Source organism: Cherax quadricarinatus, chromosome 71, assembly GCF_038502225.1.
Source record: "Cherax quadricarinatus isolate ZL_2023a chromosome 71, ASM3850222v1, whole genome shotgun sequence".
In the NCBI taxonomy this organism is placed as follows: domain Eukaryota; kingdom Metazoa; phylum Arthropoda; class Malacostraca; order Decapoda; family Parastacidae; genus Cherax; species Cherax quadricarinatus.
Window position 1 is genome coordinate 6031502 of NC_091362.1, and position 18767 is coordinate 6050268.

The 18767-nt window shown below is 40.8% G+C and overlaps 1 protein-coding gene across 1 annotated transcript in view; it reads left to right on the forward strand.

Annotated features, from left to right (window-relative positions):
• The window catches only part of LOC128700285 (uncharacterized), a 117240-nt gene that overhangs the window by 40617 nt on the left and 57856 nt on the right, over nucleotides 1–18767 (forward strand). The window contains exon 4 of the mRNA XM_053793355.2: nucleotides 12840–13239. Coding sequence (XP_053649330.2) covers nucleotides 12840–13239 — 400 coding nt within the window. The remainder of the gene's footprint in view (nucleotides 1–12839; nucleotides 13240–18767) is intronic.

Below are 18767 nucleotides of genomic sequence, written 5' to 3' on the forward strand. Positions count from 1 at the left end.
GCCTCACTTGTCCCTTGGGTGTCAGTGTTTACAAGCCAGCCAGCCACCGCGGTCGCTTCCAAACATACAACAACTGGAACATTTCATATTATCACAGCCTTTGTAGTGATTGCACCTGCAAAATAAGTCACCATGGGCCCCAAGAAAGCTTCTAGTGCCAACCCTACAGCAAAAAGGGTGAGAATTACTATGGAGATGAAGAAAGAGATCATTGCTAAGTATGAAAGTGGAGTGCGTGTCTCTGAGCTGGTCAGGTTGTATAATAAACCCCAATCAACCATCGCTACTATTGTGGGTAAGAAAACGGCAATCAAGGAAGCTGTTCTTGCCAAAGGTGCAGCTGCTGCTGCACCACAGTCAGCTGTTGTTGTTGCTGCACCACCATCAGCTGTATTACTCGAAGATGTGGAGAGAGTGTTGTTGGTGTGGCTTAACGTGAAACAATTACCGAGAAACGATTAACCCCGGAGGGTTAGCCACCCAGGATAACCCAAGAAAGTCAGTGCATCATCGAGGACTGTCTAACTTATTTCCATTGGGGGTCCTTAATCTTGTCCCCCAGGATGCGACCCACAACAGTTGACTAACACCCAGGTGAACAGGAAAAAATGCCTGGAACTAGTGCTCATATTGGTGAGGTTAGTGGGGAGGATGTGGAAGAGTTGGTGGAGGAGGACAATGAAGAACAAACCACTGATGAGCTGCTAGATCATCTTCAACAGTAAGAGGCCACACCTGAGGAAACTGCTTCGGAGGAGGGGAGAGAGAAATTGAAGAAGTTGCCTACTTCAAAGATTAACCCTTTCAGGGTCCGTCCCGTAGATCTACGGCTTTACATTCAGGGTCCAAACCGTAGATCTACGTCATGAGCTCAGCTCACTCTGATAAACTGTGAGTGGTAAATTTGGGCCTAGATATGAGAGAATACATCTGTGTGGTATGTGTGCACCACATAAAACAAATCCTGCAGCACACTGTGTATAATGAGAGAAAAAAACTGAGACCGTGATTTTTGATTAAAACAGCGACTTTGCAGTGTTTTTTCGAATGTTTTTTATAGTTGTATTTGTGATTTCTTGGTCTCATTTGATAGTATGGAAGATATATTACAGAAATAGAAGTAATATTGATTGGTTTTAGCACTGGAAATGGCTTGAAACTGAGCTCAAAGTGGCGGAAATGTTAAATTTTTGCCGATGTTCAAGAGTAAACAAACGACCTCACACGTCTAATACACGCCAGCTGGTGGGTCTAATATACATTCACAAATGTGGTGATGATATTTATACAATTATTACAATATTGCATAACAGTAAATCTTCTATTTTTTGGTGTGAATGAAAATTCATTATGTGAATAAAAAATCAAAATGGAATTTATTTGTAAAGCCTCAAAACGTAACTAATGAACAGAGGAAATGTTAGTTTAGCACCAGGAATACCTACATTGTTTATTCTGGACTCTATTTTGAAATTGGAATATTTTGAACTTTGTGTTAAATTGGCCAAATTACCAATTTCCGATCACTTTATTTTGTAGTTGAAACAGTTGACTTGGCGATTTCTTGTGCTCAATCGATAGAATAGAAGTGATACTAGTGAAATAGCTAAGAATTTGGTCGACTGGAATAAAGTAATTGGCCTAAAATGGAAGTCAAAATCGGCAAAATTGCCGATTCGTAAATATCGCTGACACATCAAAATTCACGAGAGCATAATTTCGTCAATTTTCCATCAAATTTCGTACTTTTTGTTTTATTACATTCACAAAAAGATTCTCTACCATTTCATAAGAAAAAATAACAATTTTTTTTTTTGAAAATTCTTGGACACTGGGGCACCACTTCAGATTTTGGCCTTAGACCCTGAAAGGGTTAAGGAAATGTGTGCAATGTGGCTTAAAGTGCAAACCTTTTTTGATGAAAATCACCCTCACACAGCTATTGCAAGCCGTGCTGGTGACTATTACACTGACAATGTTGTGAAACACTTTAGGATAAAGGAACGAGAGGTACAGGCCTCTATGGACAGATATGTTGTGCGACAGAAGTCCATTGACTCTGAAGCTGGTCCTAGTGGCATTAAAAGAACAAGGGAAGTAACCCCAGAAAAAGACTTGCTGCCTCAAGTGCTAATGGAAGGGGATTCCCCTTCTAAACACTAAGAGACTCTCCTCCCATCCCATCAATCATCACTAGATCTTCAATAAAGGTAAGTGTCATGTAACTGTGCATGTCTTCTTCAGTTTGTGTGTATTAAAATTAATATTTCATGTGGTAAAATTTTTTTTTTTTCAATACTTTGGGGTGTCTTGCACGGATTAATTTGGTTTCCATTATTTCTTATGGGGAAAATTAACTTGACTAACGATTATTTTGATTAACGATGAGCTCTCAGGAACGGATTAATATCGCTGGTTGAGGGTCCACTGTAGTGTCTTGGGGTAATTTACCAAGAGTTGTTATGAGGAAAGTAGGGCTTGACTTAAGAAATCGTAATGACACGATTGCAAATAAACCATACCCCCGGCCGGGATTGAACCCGCGGTCATAGAGTCTCAAAACTCCAGCCCGTCGCGCTAGCCACTAGACCAGCTAGCCACAATAAGATTCATCCAACTAGGTATATTTCTACACCATAGGAAAGTTAGCACAGGCACCTCTGTGACCACAAATGCAAGTTTTTACAGACGAATCTCCAGCTAGCATGGCCGTGACGAACTCTAGCTCAAGTCCCTTCACTGCCGTCAACATGACTTAAGAAATCGTAATGACACGATTGCAAATAAACCATACCCCCGGCCGGGATTGAACCCGCGGTCATAGAGTCTCAAAACTCCAGCCCGTCGTGCTAGCCACTAGACCAGCTAGCCACAATAAGATTCATCCAACTAGGTATATTTCTACACCATAGGAAAGTTAGCACAGGCACCTCTGTGACCACAAATGCAAGTTTTTACAGACGAATCTCCAGCTAGCGTGGCCGTGACGAACTCTAGCTCAAGTCCCTTCACTGCCGTCAACATGACTTAAGAAATATGGTGTAGAAATATACCTAGTTGGATGAATCTTATTGTGGCTAGCTGGTCTAGTGGCTAGCGCGACGGGCTGGAGTTTTGAGACTCTATGACCACGGGTTCAATCCCGGCCGGGGGTATGGTTTTTTTAGGAAAGTAGGGTAGTGGTCTGTGGTATTATCTGTGATTATGCCTGATTTTAAAGGGGATATGGTGTTGGTCCAGATGTGATCTAGTAGGGAAACACTAGTCTCTGTAACTCTCGTAGGTTTTGTTACTGTTGGTAGCAACATGCAGTTACTCATTGTGTTTGTGAATTCAGTAACGTGTGGGTCCTGGTCTTGCAGGAGATTTATATTGAAGTCACCTGAGAGTAGTAAGTGATCTTTGTTCATGCGTGCATCAGTTATCATACTTCCTAGGTTTTGACTAAATTGGCTAATGTTTGACTGTGGAACTCTGTAGATGTTTATCAATGCGAGAGGTTTTTGTAGGTATTTAGATTTGAATTTAGCTATTATATATTCCCCATGTTCATCCCTTGTGCAAGTATTAGTGATACATTCTAGTTGGTCTGAGTAGTATATAGCTGTGCCACCCCCATGTTGGTCTGGCCTACAGTTGTGTATGGTTGTGTAACCAGGAATGTCATAGACATCAGTAGTATCAGGCTTTAGCCAGGTTTCAGTTAGTGTAATGATGGACATATTGACATGCAAGGAATTTAGTAATGCTATGAGGTCATCGTAATGCTTGCTTAAAGATCTGATATTGTAGTTAAAGACAGTTATGTTGTTGTTGGCTCTGAGGAGTGCCTTAGATTGTTCTGCTATGTAGTAATTACAGTAACTGTTTGATTCATTTTTTTTTTTATTATCACACTGGCCGATTCCCACCAAGGCAGGGTGGCCCGAAAAAGAAAAACTTTCACCATCATTCACTCCATCACTGTCTTGCCAGAAGGGTGCTTTACACTACAGTTTTTAAACTGCAACATTAACACCCCTCCTTCAGAGTGCAGGCACTGTACTTCCCATCTCCAAGACTCAAGTCTGGCCTGCTGGTTTCCCTGAACCCCTTCATAAATATTACTTTGCTCACACTCCAACAGCACATCAAGTATTAAAAACCATTTGTCTCCATTCACTCCTATCAAACACGCTCACGCATACCTGCTGGAAGTCCAAGCCCCTCGCACACAAAACCTCCTTTACCCCCTCCCTCCAACCTTTCGTAGGCCGACCCCTACCCCACCTTCCTTCCACTACAGACTGATACACACTTGAAGTCACTCTGTTTCGCTCCATTCTCTCTACATGTCCAAACCACCTCAACAACCCTTCCTCAGCCCTCTGGACAACAGTTTTGGTAATCCCGCACCTCCTCCTAACTTCCAAACTACGAATTCTCTGCATTATAGTCACACCACACATTGCCCTCAGACATGACATCTCCACTGCCTCCAGCCTTCTCCTCACTGCAACATTCATCACCCATGCTTCACACCCATATAAGAGCGTTGGTAAAACTATACTCTCATACATTCCCCTCTTTGCCTCCAAGAACAAAGTTCTTTGTCTCCACAGACTCCTAAGTGCACCACTCACCCTTTTCCCCTCATCAATTCTATGATTCACCTCATCTTTCGTAGACCCATCCGCTGACACGTCCACTCCCAAATATCTGAATACATTCACCTCCTCCATACTCTCTCCCTCCAATCTGATATCCAATCTTTCATCACCTAATCTTTTTGTTATCCTCATAACCTTACTCTTTCCTGTATTCACTTTTAATTTTCTTCTTTTGCACACCCTACCAAATTCATCCACCAATCTCTGCAACTTCTCTTCAGAATCTCCCAAGAGCACAGTGTCATCAGCAAAGAGCAACTGTGATAACTCCCACTTTATGTGTGATTCTTTATCTTTTAACTCCACGCCTCTCGCCAAGGCCCTCGCATTTACTTCAATTACAACCCCATCTATAAATATATTAAACAACCACGATGACATCACACATCCTTGTCTAAGGCCTACTTTTACTGGGAAATAATTTCCCTCTTTCCTACATACTCTAACTTGAGCCTCACTATCCTCGTAAAAACTCTTCACTGCTTTCAGTAACCTACCTCCTACACCATACACCTGCAACATCTGCCACATTTCCCCCCTATCCACCCTTTCATACGCCTTTTCCAAATCCATAAATGCCACAAAGACCTCTTTAGCCTTATCTAAATACTGTTCACTTATATGTTTCACTGTAAACACCTGGTCCACACACCCCCTACCTTTCCTAAAGCCTCCTTGTTCATCTGCTATCCTATTCTCCGTCTTACTCTTAATTCTTTCAATAATAACTCTACCATACACTTTACCAGGTATACTCAACAGACTTATCCCCCTATAATTTTTGCACTCTCTTTTGTCCCCTTTGCTTTTATACGAAGGAACTATGCATGCTCTCTGCCAATCCCTAGGTACCGGTGGCTTGGTGGCTAAAGCTCCCGCTTCACACACGGAGAGCCCGGGTTCGATTCCCGGCGGGTGGAAACATTTCGACACGTTTCCTTACACCTGTTGTCCTGTTCACCTAGCAGCAAATAGGTACCTGGGTGTTAGTCGACTGGTGTGGGTCGCATCCTGGGGGACAAGATTAAGGACCCCAATGGAAATAAGTTAGACAGTCCTCGATGACGCACTGACTTTCTTGGGTTATCCTGGGTGGCTAACCCTCCGGGGTTAAAAATCCGAACGAAATCTTATCTTATCTTATCTTACCTTACCCTCATCCATACATTTATTAAATAATTGCACCAACCACTCCAAAACTATATCCCCACCTGCTTTTAACATTTCTATCTTTATCCCATCAATCCCGGCTGCCTTACCCCCTTTCATTTTACCTACTGCCTCACGAACTTCCCCCACACTCACAACTGGCTCTTCCTCACTCCTACAAGATGTTATTCCTCCTTGCCCTATACACGAAATCACAGCTTCCCTATCTTCATCAACATTTAACAATTCCTCAAAATATTCCCCCATCTTCCCAATACCTCTAACTCTCCATTTAATAACTCTCCTCTCCTATTTTTAACTGACAAATCCATTTGTTCTCTAGGCTTCCTTAACTTGTTAATCTCACTCCATTTAAGTCATTAAATAAGAGGTTGGTATCAGGATCAATGCTTGTAATCATAAGATTTGTAGTGAATCTATAGTTAGAATTAAGTATAAAACAAAGTAAATATTCTAAAGCTAAAAAATAGCACCTGAGTTATTTAACAAATGTAAAAAATAATGAGCTAAGGTAGTTTTTGCAGAAAGGTGGGCTGGTGCAAGTATGAGTAGTGGGGGGGGGGGTTGAAAAGGGTTTTAATAGTTTTAAAAATGCAGTACAGTGGACCCCCGCATACCGTTGGCATCACATAACATTAAATCCGCATAGCGATACATTTTATCACTAAAATTTTGCCTCGCATAGCGCTAAAAAACTCGTTCAACGCTATTCGTCCGAGACGCGTCTATGTGAGGCCTGAGCCAGCCTCACGTGTTCCACCAGTGGCATTGTTTACAAGCCAGCCTCCGCGGTAACATCCAAGCATACAATCGGAACATTTCGTATTATTACAGCGTTTTTGGTGATTTTATCTGCAAAATAAGTGACCATGGGCCCCAAGAAAGAAAGCTTCTAGTGCCAACCCTGTGGTAAAAAGGGTGAGAAATATTATCGAAATTCTGTGGTACCATGGTCAACTGCTGATGCTGCTGCTGCTGTAGCACCATCAGTTGCTGCTGCTGCTGTACCACCATCAGCTGCTGCTGCTGCTGTAGTACTGTCTGCTGCTGCTGTAGCACTGTCAGCTGCTGCTGTAGCACTGTCAGCTGCTGCTGCTGCATTAGCACCATCAGCTGCTGCTGCTGCTGTAGCACCGTCAGCTGCTGCTGCTGCTGCTGCTGCTGTAGTACCGTCTGCTGCTGCTGTAGCACCGTCTGCTGCTGCTGTAGCACTGTCAGCTGCTGCTGCTGCTGTAGCACCGTCAGCTGCTGCTGCTGCTGTACCACCGTCAGCTGCTGCTGCTGCTGCTGCTGTAGTACCGTCTGCTGCTGCTGTAGCACCGTCTGCTGCTGCTGTAGCACTGTCAGCTGCTGCTGTAGCACTGTCAGCTGCTGCTGTAGCACTGTCAGCTGCTGCTGCTGCTGCTGCTGTAGCACTGTCAGCTGCTGCTGCTGCTGCTGCTGTAGCACCGTTGTTGGTGTGGCTTATTGAGAATACCAAGAAACAATTAACCCCAGAGGGTTAGCCACCCAGGATAACCCAAAAAAGTCAGTGTCATCGAAGACTGTCAGACTTATTTCCATTGGGGTCCTTAATCTTGTCTCCCAGGATGCAACCCACACCAGTCGACTAACACCCAGATGAACAGGGAAAAATGCCTGGAACTAGGTTGGTTTGAGAGATTTAAGAATTGTAGTGGCATACACAGTGTGATAAGGCCTGTTCTGGAAGAAAATGCCAAACAGGACCTACAGTACTCAGGAGGAAAAGGCACTCCCAGGACACAGTGTCTCATCAGTCATTGCTGCATCTTCAATAAAGGTAAGTGTCATTTATTCTTCATTTAGTAGAGTAGTACATGCACAATATATATTGTGCATGTACTACTCTACTATTGTGCATGTATCCTTCTCTTTGTGTGTAGGAAAATGTATATTTCATGTGGTAAAATTTTTTTTTTCATACTTTTGGGTGTCTTGCACGGATTAATTTGATTTCCATTATTTCTTATGGGGAAAATTCATTTGCATAACGATAATTTCGCATAACAATGAGTTCTCAGGAATGGATTAATATCGTTATGCGGGGGTCCACTGTATTAGAATGTGGGGCAGAAGTTTGTTATAGGAGGGTGGGTGCAGGAGGAAAGAGGAGTGATTGGTGGAATGATGAAGTAAAGGGTGTGATAAAAGAGAAAAAGGTAGCTTATAAGAGGTTTTTACAAAGCAGAAGTGTTATAAGAAGAGTAGAGTAAAAGAAAGTTGAAGAGAGTGGTGAGAGAGTGCAAAAGGAGAGCAGATGATAGAGTGGGAGAGGCACTGTCAAGAAATTTTAATGAAAATAAGAAAAAATTTTGGAGTGAGTTAAACAAGTTAAGAAAGCCTAGGGAACAAATGGATTTGTCAGTTAAAAACATTAGTAGGGGAGTTAGTTGATGGGGAGATGGAAGTTTTGGGTAGATGGCGAGAATATTTTGAGGAACTTTTAAATGTTGACGAAGAAAAGGAGGCGGTAATTTCATGCACTGGCCAGGGAGGTATACCATCTTTTAGGAGTGAAGAAGAACAGGATGTGAGTGTGGGGGAGGTGCGTGAGGCATTACGTAGAATGAAAGGGGGTAAAGCAGCTGGATTAGCGGATCATGACAGAAATGTTAAAAGCAGGGGGGGATATAGTGTTGGAGTGGTTGGTATTTTTGTTTAATAAATGTATGAGAGGGGGAAAGGTACCTAGAGATTGGCAGAGAGCATGTATAGTCCCTTTATATAAAGGGAAGGGGGACAAAAGATTGTAAAAATTATAGAGGAATAAGTTTACTGAGTATACCATGAAAAGTGTGTGTTAGGGTTATAATTGAAAGAATTAGAGGTAAGACAGAATGTAGGATTGCGGATGAGCAAGGAGGTTTTAGAGTGGGTAGGAGATGTGTAGATCAAATGTTTACATTGAAGCATATATGTGAACAGTATTGAGATAAAGGTAGGGAAGTTTTTATTGCATTTATGGATTTAGAAAAGGCATCTGATAGAGTGGATAGGGGAGCAATGTGGCAGATTTTGCAAGTAATAAACAGAATGGACGAAATCAGCTCTAATATACATTATTTAGGTATGCATACTGGTCAGAGTCGTTGGTAAATGAGCACAGTGGACCCTCGACCAGTGATATTAATCCGTTCCTGAGGGCTCATCGTTAGTCAAAATTATCGTTAGTCGAGTTAATTTTCCCCATAAGAAATACTGGAAATAAAATTAATCCGTGCAAGACACTCAAAAGTATGAAAAAAAAATTTTACCACATGAAATATTAAGTTTAATGCAATAGAATAATTACAATAACAACAATAACAATAACAATAACAATAGAATAATTGACACTTACCTTTAATGAATATCTGGTGATGATTGATAGGATGGGAGGAGGGGAGAGTGTGGATGGTGTTAGTGTTTAGAAGGGGAATCCCCTTCCATTAGGACTTGAGGTGTCAAGTCCTTGAGGACATTGTTTTTCCTGAACACTCTGGGAGTTTCAGAGTGATACACCAATAAAGGCTTCACTTTGCAATCACCACTAGCATTAGCACACATCAACAGAGTAAGCCTGTCTTCAATAGGCTTATGTCCTGGGAGTGCCTTTTTCCCCTGAGTAATGTAGGTCCTGCTTGGCATTTTCTTCCAAAACAGGCCTGTTTCGTCACAATTAAACACTTGTTTAGGTTTTCACTCATGATCGCTTGAGAGATGCTATCTCCTGCTATCTGTTTTTTGTTTATCCACACCAGTAACAGTCTCTCAAGATCTTCTATCACTTGCGATCTCAGTTTCGAAAACATAGTTGCACCTTTGGCAAAAACAGCTTCCTTGATTGCTGTTTTCTTGGCCACAATAGTAGCGATGGTTGATTGGGGTTTTGTGTACAACCTGGCCAGCTCCGACACACGCACTCCACTTTCAAACTTAGCAATGATCTCTTTCTTCATATCCATAGTAATTCTCACCCTTATTCCTGTAGGGTTGGCACTAGAAGCTTTCTTGGGACCCGTGGTCACTTACTTTGCAGGTGAAATCACTAAAAACGTTGTAATAATACAAAATGTTCCGATTGTATGCTTGGATGTTACCGCGGAGGCTGGCTTGTAAACAATGCCACCGGCGGAACATGTGAGGCTGGCTCAGGCCGCACATAGACGCGTCTTGGACGAATTGCGTTGAGCGAATTTTTTAGCGCTATGCGAGGCAAAATTTTAGTTATAAAATGTAACGCTAGGCGGATTTAACATTATGTGATGCCAACGTTAGGCGGGGGCCCACTGTATTGTCAAAATGCAGACATTGCATATGGGTATTTTGCAAAAACATTTGACAACTGCAACCATTGCAGGATATCCCATAAAACAAGCTCAAGTATGTGTAACAAGTAATGTAAGGAAGTTAATACAGTATTCAAATTCATAACTGATAAATAGTGATACAACATTTAAACAGAATCCAGTAGTAAGTCAAAGCTTAGTACAGTGCAGTGTACTGCCATCCTAGTACTTAACTCAAAAAAAAATATTTTTAGAGTTAAAGACTTTCAAGTTTTAACCAGCATAAAGTAATTTTATCAGAACATACAGTGCTTGAGTATGTTAGTATGTAAGAAGAGGCAAGAGAACTACTGCACTGTAGTTTGTTGCCATTAGGTTGAAGAGTTATAATGGAAGACTTACTGACAATATATTAGGTAAAAGGACACGTGCAATTAATGTGACATTTTACTGCAGCAATGTTTCGCTATTCAAGAGCTGTGTCATCAAGCCAATACATAGGGTACCTATAGGTAACAAGACTCACAAAATCTAAACATCACAATTGCAAACAATTCACAGAACGAGCGTGGCTTAACCCCATGGCAATGGGATTAAGCCCCCACCTGTTCTGTTACTTGTTTACAATTGTGTTATTATGATTGTCAGTAGTACATATACTTGTGTAGTATGTATACTAGTGTACCAGCTGTGTACACCCACAACCTGGCTGGCTTGCCTAAGGCAGGCTACCCTCACACACACAGGACATCTCACACTACCACTCGTTAATCCAGAAATCTTGCAGGATTTCTCTCACCACTGAGTCATGATGGTGGGTTTGTAGGGCCTTGAACTAGAGCAAACCACAGCCACGCTGACATGGAATTCGCCTTTAAAAACTTGCATTTGTGCTCACTGTGTGGCCCATGCTAACCTTCCTATGGTGTGCCTCCAGGCTTTGTGTTTGTTTCACTGACATATACCTTGTCACAGCTTCTACAAGGGATTGTGTAAACACCTGCATTGACTGGTTCAAGGTTCTTCACTTCAGTCCCAATCAGGTCTTTGATGGATGTATTGGTTGCAATGGTGACTCAAATGTTGGCTTGTGCAAGTACTTTGGAGACATTCAAAGCAAACTGGCTGTTGTTTAAAGTAGTGTTAATGTGTGGAAAATTAATGATTGGAAGGGTTTTTTTTTACAGTGCTTGATGAAAAAGGAAGGAAAATGTAGCTCGGTGATAGTTTGGTGTATGCATGCACATTCCTCATCAAGAAACTCAGGACCACAAATTCATTATGCTCTTGAGGACATGAAACAGCTCATTCATTTATCAGAGCTACCCCAGAAAGTGCACAGAAGTCTGTAATTTGGCAAATTTTACACAAAATTAAAATTCCAATTTAGAAAGAGTTCAAAATTAAAACTAGACATTCTAGCTACTGAAACATTTCCTTTATTCATTAACACATCCCCAAGCCTCTTCTTTATTATACTTGACCTCCATTATGAATTCATCACAAAAAAAAAAAACAAGGATTTACCCTATTTCATGGATTAATAAAATATAACAGGAATGACTGATCATGGTTTAGGGCATCCCAATATTGAAGCAGACCTAGTAAAAGAAAAATAGTAATAAAGTTGGTAGAATTACCAACAATATGTAAAGTAAAAGGGCACAAGTGCAACTTATGTGACATTTATTGTGGCAACGTTTCACTCTCCAGGAGCTTTATCAAGCCATTACAAACAATACATGGACACAGAGGGTATATATAGGCTCAGAGTGAGGTGCAATATTAGTGATAGTAGTAGTAGTAGTGACAAAAGTTGTAGTAGTAGTAGTAATACAATATGGTAGAGCAATTAATTCGCACGTGAGTAAAAGGATATAAAAGCTATTACTTGGGTAATTAATATATTTGTCCAACCTGTTTTTATGTTACCCAAGTAATAGCTTTTATATCCTTTTACTCACATGCGAATTAATTGCACTTGCTGCTGCTGCTGCTGCTGCTGCTGCTGCTGCTGCTGCTGCTGCTGCTGCTGCTGCCGCCGCCGCCTCCGCCTCCGCCGCCTCCGCCGCCGCCTCCGCCGCCGCCTCCGCCGCCGCCGCCGCCACCGCCACCGCCACCACCACCACCACCACCACCACCACCACCACCACCAATATTGCACCTCACTCTGAGCCTTTATATACCCTCTGTGTCCATGTATTGTTTGTAATGGCTTGATAAAGCTCCTGGAGAGCGAAACGTTGCCACAATAAATGTCACATCAGTTGCACTTGTGCCCTTTTACTTTACAAAAGAAAAATAGACTGCAAGGGGGCTTTACTGATCCTCAAGAAATTTATCAAAAATTTATTTTTTCATGTTACTTCTGGTCCTGGAATCAGGTGTTTCAGTTTAGCAACTGATACCAAGAAACAGCCAGGAAAACCATAAAAACCATCCAAGAAAACACTTAAGAGTCGCCATTCTAAACAAAACCCAAAGTCAGAGGTTTGCTTTTTCCATCGTGCATTGCGCAGACCCAGTCTCTCGTGTCTAGGCTAAATATCACATGTGACATATTTGAGAGTGCTGTGCTGTGTGTGTGACACTGGTACTAATATCGTAGGTCTACATGTGAATGAAAGAGTTTAGTGATGATCTTCGTTTGACTTATTCTATTTACATTTTTTAAATCTTTAGGTTTCTTTTCTTTTATAAAAACTTGTTTCCTTTTCTCTGCTATTTCCAGAACAAGGTCAGAAAAGGATGAGCCTTAATCACCAGCCTGAGAATCAGCCACTGGCTAAAAAACCCATGACATTTGTTAAATCATCATCAGCGAGTGAAGAAATTCAATGTGAAAAGCTTGATGCTAGACCCTCTAATTCAAGCACAAATAAATCTGCTTCACAGTTCCTGTATGGTGTAAATAAAAGACTGTCACCTGAAAGACAGCCAGTTGAAAACAACACTTCAGAAAGACAGTCAACTGTAGATAAATACAAAAATGCTCTTAAGCAAAACAGCAAAATAGTTGCAAGTGCCTCCATTTCTAATAATAATGTTATTCAGTCTGGTAGAGGCATTGGTGTTATGAATGGTCGAACAGCAAGAGGAAGCATGAACACACACAACAATTCAACTTATATGTAAGTAACAACTTTTTAGTTGCTTTTATGCATATGTCTGTATGACCCTGGTGGGTTTAGTGCTTAGTTTTGATTATACAAATTTATGCATTTTTGTCTCTTCATAACCATGGCATCCTTATAAGATCCAGGAGACCAACTGCAGTACATGTTAAACTTTTCATGTATGGTAGTCTGTCACTTGAGGTGCAATCTGTTAGTTAGTATTTTTTTTTTATTATCACACTGGCCGATTCCCACCAAGGCAGGGTGGCCCGAAAAAGAAAAACTTTCACCATCATTCACTCCATCACTGTCTTGCCAGAAGGGTGCTTTACACTACAGTTTTTAAACTGCAACATTAACACCCCTCCTTCAGAGTGCAGGCACTGTACTTCCCATCTCCAGGACTCAAGTCCGGCTTGCCGGTTTCCCTGAACCCCTTCATAAATGTTACTTTGCTCACACTCCAACAGCACGTCAAATATTAAAAACCATTTGTCTCCATTCACTCCTATCAAACACGCTCACGCATGCCTGCTGGAAGTCCAAGCCCCTTGCACACAAAACCTCCTTTACCCCCTCCCTCCAACCTTTCCTAGGCCGACCCCTACCCCACCTTCCTTCCACTACAGACTGATACACTCTTGAAGTTATTCTGTTTCGCTCCATTCTCTCCACATGTCCGAACCACCTCAACAACCCTTCCTCAGCCCTCTGGACAACAGTTTTGGTAATCCCGCACCTCCTCCTAACTTCCAAACTACGAATTCTCTGCATTATATTCACACCACACATTGCTCTCAGACATGACATCTCCACTGCCTCCAGCCTTCTCCTCGTTGCAACATTCATCATCCATGCTTCACACCCATATAAGAGCGTTGGTAAAACTATACTCTCATACATTCCCCTCTTTGCCTCCAAGGACAAAGTTCTTTGTCTCCACAGACTCCGAAGAGCACCACTCACCCTTTTCCCCTCATCAATTCTATGATTCACCTCATCTTTCATAGACCCATCCGCTGACACGTCCACTCCCAAATATCTGAATACATTCACCTCCTCCATACTCTCTCCCTCCAATCTGATATCCAATCTTTCATCACCTAATCTTTTTGTTATCCTCATAACCTTACTCTTTCCTGTATTCACTTTCAATTTTCTTCTTTTGCACACCCTACCAAATTCATCCACCAATCTCTGCAACTTCTCTTCAGAATCTCCCAAGAGCACAATGTCATCAGCAAAGAGCAACTGTGACAACTCCCACTTTATGTGTGATTCTTTATCTTTTAACTCCACGCCTCTTGCCAAGACCCTCGCATTTACTTCTCTTACAACCCCATCTATAAATATATTAAACAACCACGGTGACATCACACATCCTTGTCTAAGGCCTACTTTTACTGGGAAATAATTTCCCTCTTTCCTACGTACTCTAACTTGAGCCTCACTATCCTCGTAAAAACTCTTCACTGCTTTCAGTAACCTACCTCCTACACCATACACCTGCAACATCTGCCACATTGCCCCCCTATCCACCCTGTCATACGCCTTTTCCAAATCCATAAATGCCACAAAGACCTCTTTAGCCTTATCTAAATACTGTTCACTTATATGTTTCACTGTAAACACCTGGTCCACACACCCCCTACCTTTCCTAAAGCCTCCTTGTTCATCTGCTATCCTATTCTCCGTCTTACTCTTAATTCTTTCAATAATAACTCTACCATACACTTTGCCAGGTATACTCAACAGACTTATCCCTCTATAATTTTTGCACTCTCTTTTATCCCCTTTGCCTTTATACAAAGGAACTATGCATGCTCTCTGCCAATCCCTAGGTACCTTACCCTCTTCCATACATTTATTAAATAATTGCACCAACCACTCCAAAACTATATCCCCACCTGCTTTTAACATTTCTATCTTTATCCCATCAATCCCGGCTGCCTTACCCCCTTTCATTTTACCCACTGCCTCACGAACTTCCCCCACACTCACAACTGGCTCTTCCTCACTCCTACAAGATGTTATTCCTCCTTGCCCTATACACGAAATCACAGCTTCCCTATCTTCATCAACATTTAACAATTCCTCAAAATATTCCCTCCATCTTCCCAATACCTCTAACTCTCCATTTAATAACTCTTCTCTCCTGTTTTTAACTGACAAATCCATTTGTTCTCTAGGCTTTCTTAACTTGTTAATCTCACTCCAAAACTTTTTCTTATTTTCAACAAAATTTGTTGATAACATCTCACCCACTCTCTCATTTGCTCTCTTTTTACATTGCTTCACCACTCTCTTAACCTCTCTCTTTTTCTCCATATACTCTTCCCTCCTTGCATCACTTCTACTTTGTAAAAACTTCTCATATGCTAACTTTTTCTCCCTTACTACTCTCTTCACATCATCATTCCACCAATCGCTCCTCTTCCCTCCCGCACCCACTTTCCTGTAACCACAAACTTCTGCTGAACACTCTAACACTACATTTTTAAACCTACCCCATACCTCTTCGACCCCATTGCCTATGCTCTCAGTAGCCCATCTATCCTCCAATAGCTGTTTATATCTTACCCTAACTGCCTCCTCTTTTAGTTTATAAACCTTCACCTCTCTCTTCCCTGATGCTTCTATTCTCCTTGTATCCCATCTACCTTTTACTCTCAGTGTAGCTACAACTTGAAAGTGATCTGATATATCTGTGGCCCCTCTATAAACATGTACATCCTGAAGTCTACTCAACAGTCTTTTATCTACCAATACATAATCCAACAAACTACTTTCATTTCGCCCTACATCATATCTTGTATACTTATTTATCCTCTTTTTCTTAAAATATGTATTACCTATAACTAAACCCCTTTCTATACAAAGTTCAATCAAAGGGCTCCCATTATCATTTACACCTGGCACCCCAAACTTACCTACCACACCCTCTCTAAAAGTTTCTCCTACTTTTGCATTCAGGTCCCCTACCACAATTACTCTCTCACTTGGTTCAAAGACTCCTATACATTCACTTAACATCTCCCAAAATCTCTCTCTCTCCTCTGCATTCCTCTCTTCTCCAGGTGCATACACGCTTATTATGACCCACTTCTTGCATCCAACCTTTACTTTAATCCACATAATTCTTGAATTTACACATTCATATTCTCTTTTGTCCTTCCATAACTGATCATTCAACATTACTGCTACCCCTTCCTTTGCTCTAACTCTCTCAGATACTCCAGATTTAATCCCATTTATTTCCCCCCACCGAAACTCCCCTACCCCCTTCAGCTTTGTTTCGCTTAGGGCCAGGACATCCAACTTCTTTTCATTCATAACATCAGCAATCATCTGTTTCTTGTCATCCGCACTACATCCACACACATTTAAGCATCCCAGTTTTATAAAGTTTTTCTTCTTCTCTTTTTTAGTAAATGTCTACAGGAGAAGGGGTTATTAGCCCATTGCTCCCGGCATTTTAGTCGCCTCATTCGACACGCATGGCTTACGGAGGAAAGATTCTTTTCCACTTCCCCATGGACAATAGAAGAAATAAAGAGGAACAAGAGCTATTTAGAAAAAGGAGAAAAACCTAGATGTATGTATATATATATGCATGTGCGTGTCTGTGAAGTGTGACCAAAGTATAAGTAGGAGTAGCAAGATATCCCTGTTATCTAGCGTGTTTATGAGACAGAAAAAGAAACCAGCAATCCTACCATCATGCAAAACAGTTACAGGTTTCTGTTTCACAGTCATCTGGCAGGACGGTAGTACTTCCCTGGGTGGTTGCTGTCTACCAACCTACTACAATGTACCTATAGTTAGTATGTCTTTGCTATATGATGGTTGAAAAATTGCAACATTTTTGACTCGCTCTGCATTGATCGTTTAGTATGGAGTAAATTTAGGGAAAAATAGCTAAAAGGCAGTACAGGAAGGGTAGCAACCAGTGATCTCACTATAATTAGTCATTTCTGTACGTTTAACAGTCATATGCATACCCTAGGTTTATTTATACAGATATTGAATAACTTGGTTATTGATTATAGTGTGAAAAATAATTAAATGAGAAAGTATAGAGATGATCTTGCAGCATCACCATCATCAGTGTTTGTGTTTGGTTTGCATAGTGGCATCACAGTATAGGCCATTTATATGTAATTTGTTTGTTTTCACATCTTTTGCATCATCGGTGATAAAATGTGAAGATACTGAGTGTTATATACAAATTAGGACTCTAAGGTTCATATATCCTTTGCTTCCTTCCCTATACTTGATCAGGGTTTTAATGAGGAAAAAACTATATATAATGTGGATAGAGTACCAAGGGCATATACAATATGCATCAGATTGATTGTTAAACTAATAATTTGTAATAAATAAATGGCCTGCATATTGGGGGTTGATAGCTTCTGCTCCTGTCTGAGAGAGAGATTTCCACTACTATTTATATAACCTCTGCTTCTTTTTATTTGTATAATAAAGATTAAAAATAGAGAAAAACCTGGATAAAATGTGTATACAGTACAGTACCTACTTCATATATAATGTGCACTAGGATGTGTGAAGGTGTTGGCATTGTGTTTACATCTGCTCATTCCTCTCCACCATCTCTGTTCCTTACTGCTGTTCCTTAATTTGAAAATGTGAAGGGAAATGATACTGCATTTTATTTTTTATTAAAATGAAATTATTAATATAAATTGGTTATATTTACAAAGCTATTCTTGTAGTCAATTTCACAGTAGTGGGATGGACAAACAGACCTTTGGCCCATCACAATAATTAACCTTTTGACTGTTGCAAGCCCCTTTCTGAAACTGTCATTCTATGTCGGAAAATTTTTGGAAAAAAAAGGAAATTATTTTTCTTATGAAATGATAGAGAATCTTTTCCCGATGGTAATGATACCAAAAACTCACGGAATTACATTCCTGTTAAGTTAGCGATCTCGACGACATATACTCATCGGCGATTTCGCCAACTTTGAGCCCTGTTTTTGACCAATTCCGTTGTTCCAGTTGACTCGTAGCTATTTCTTTAAAACTCCATTTTTCTATCAATTGAGTACAAGAAACTGCCCATTTACTGATTTGAACTACCCAATAAAGTGGTCAGAAATTGGCAATTTGGCCAATTTCACGCAAATTAAAAAAGATGCCAGTTTCAAAATAGGGTCCAGAATAAACAATGTAGACATTCTTGGCACTAAAATAACATACCCTCTGTTCATTAGTCACATCTCTAGGCCCTTCTTATACGTATTACTATTGCTTTTCATTAGTCACATCTCTAGGCCCTTCTTATACGTATTACTATTGCTTTCTATTTTGATTTTTTTATTCATACAAAAAATAGAAGATTTACTGTTATGCAGACTACTGCATTATTGTAAAAATGGTATAAATAGTATCAGTGCACTAGTGAAAGAATATTAGACTCCCCAGTTGACATGTATTGGACGTGTGGTGTGATTTGCTTACTCTTGAACATTGGTAAAAATCGAACATTTCCACTACTTTGAGCTCAATTTCAAGGTCATT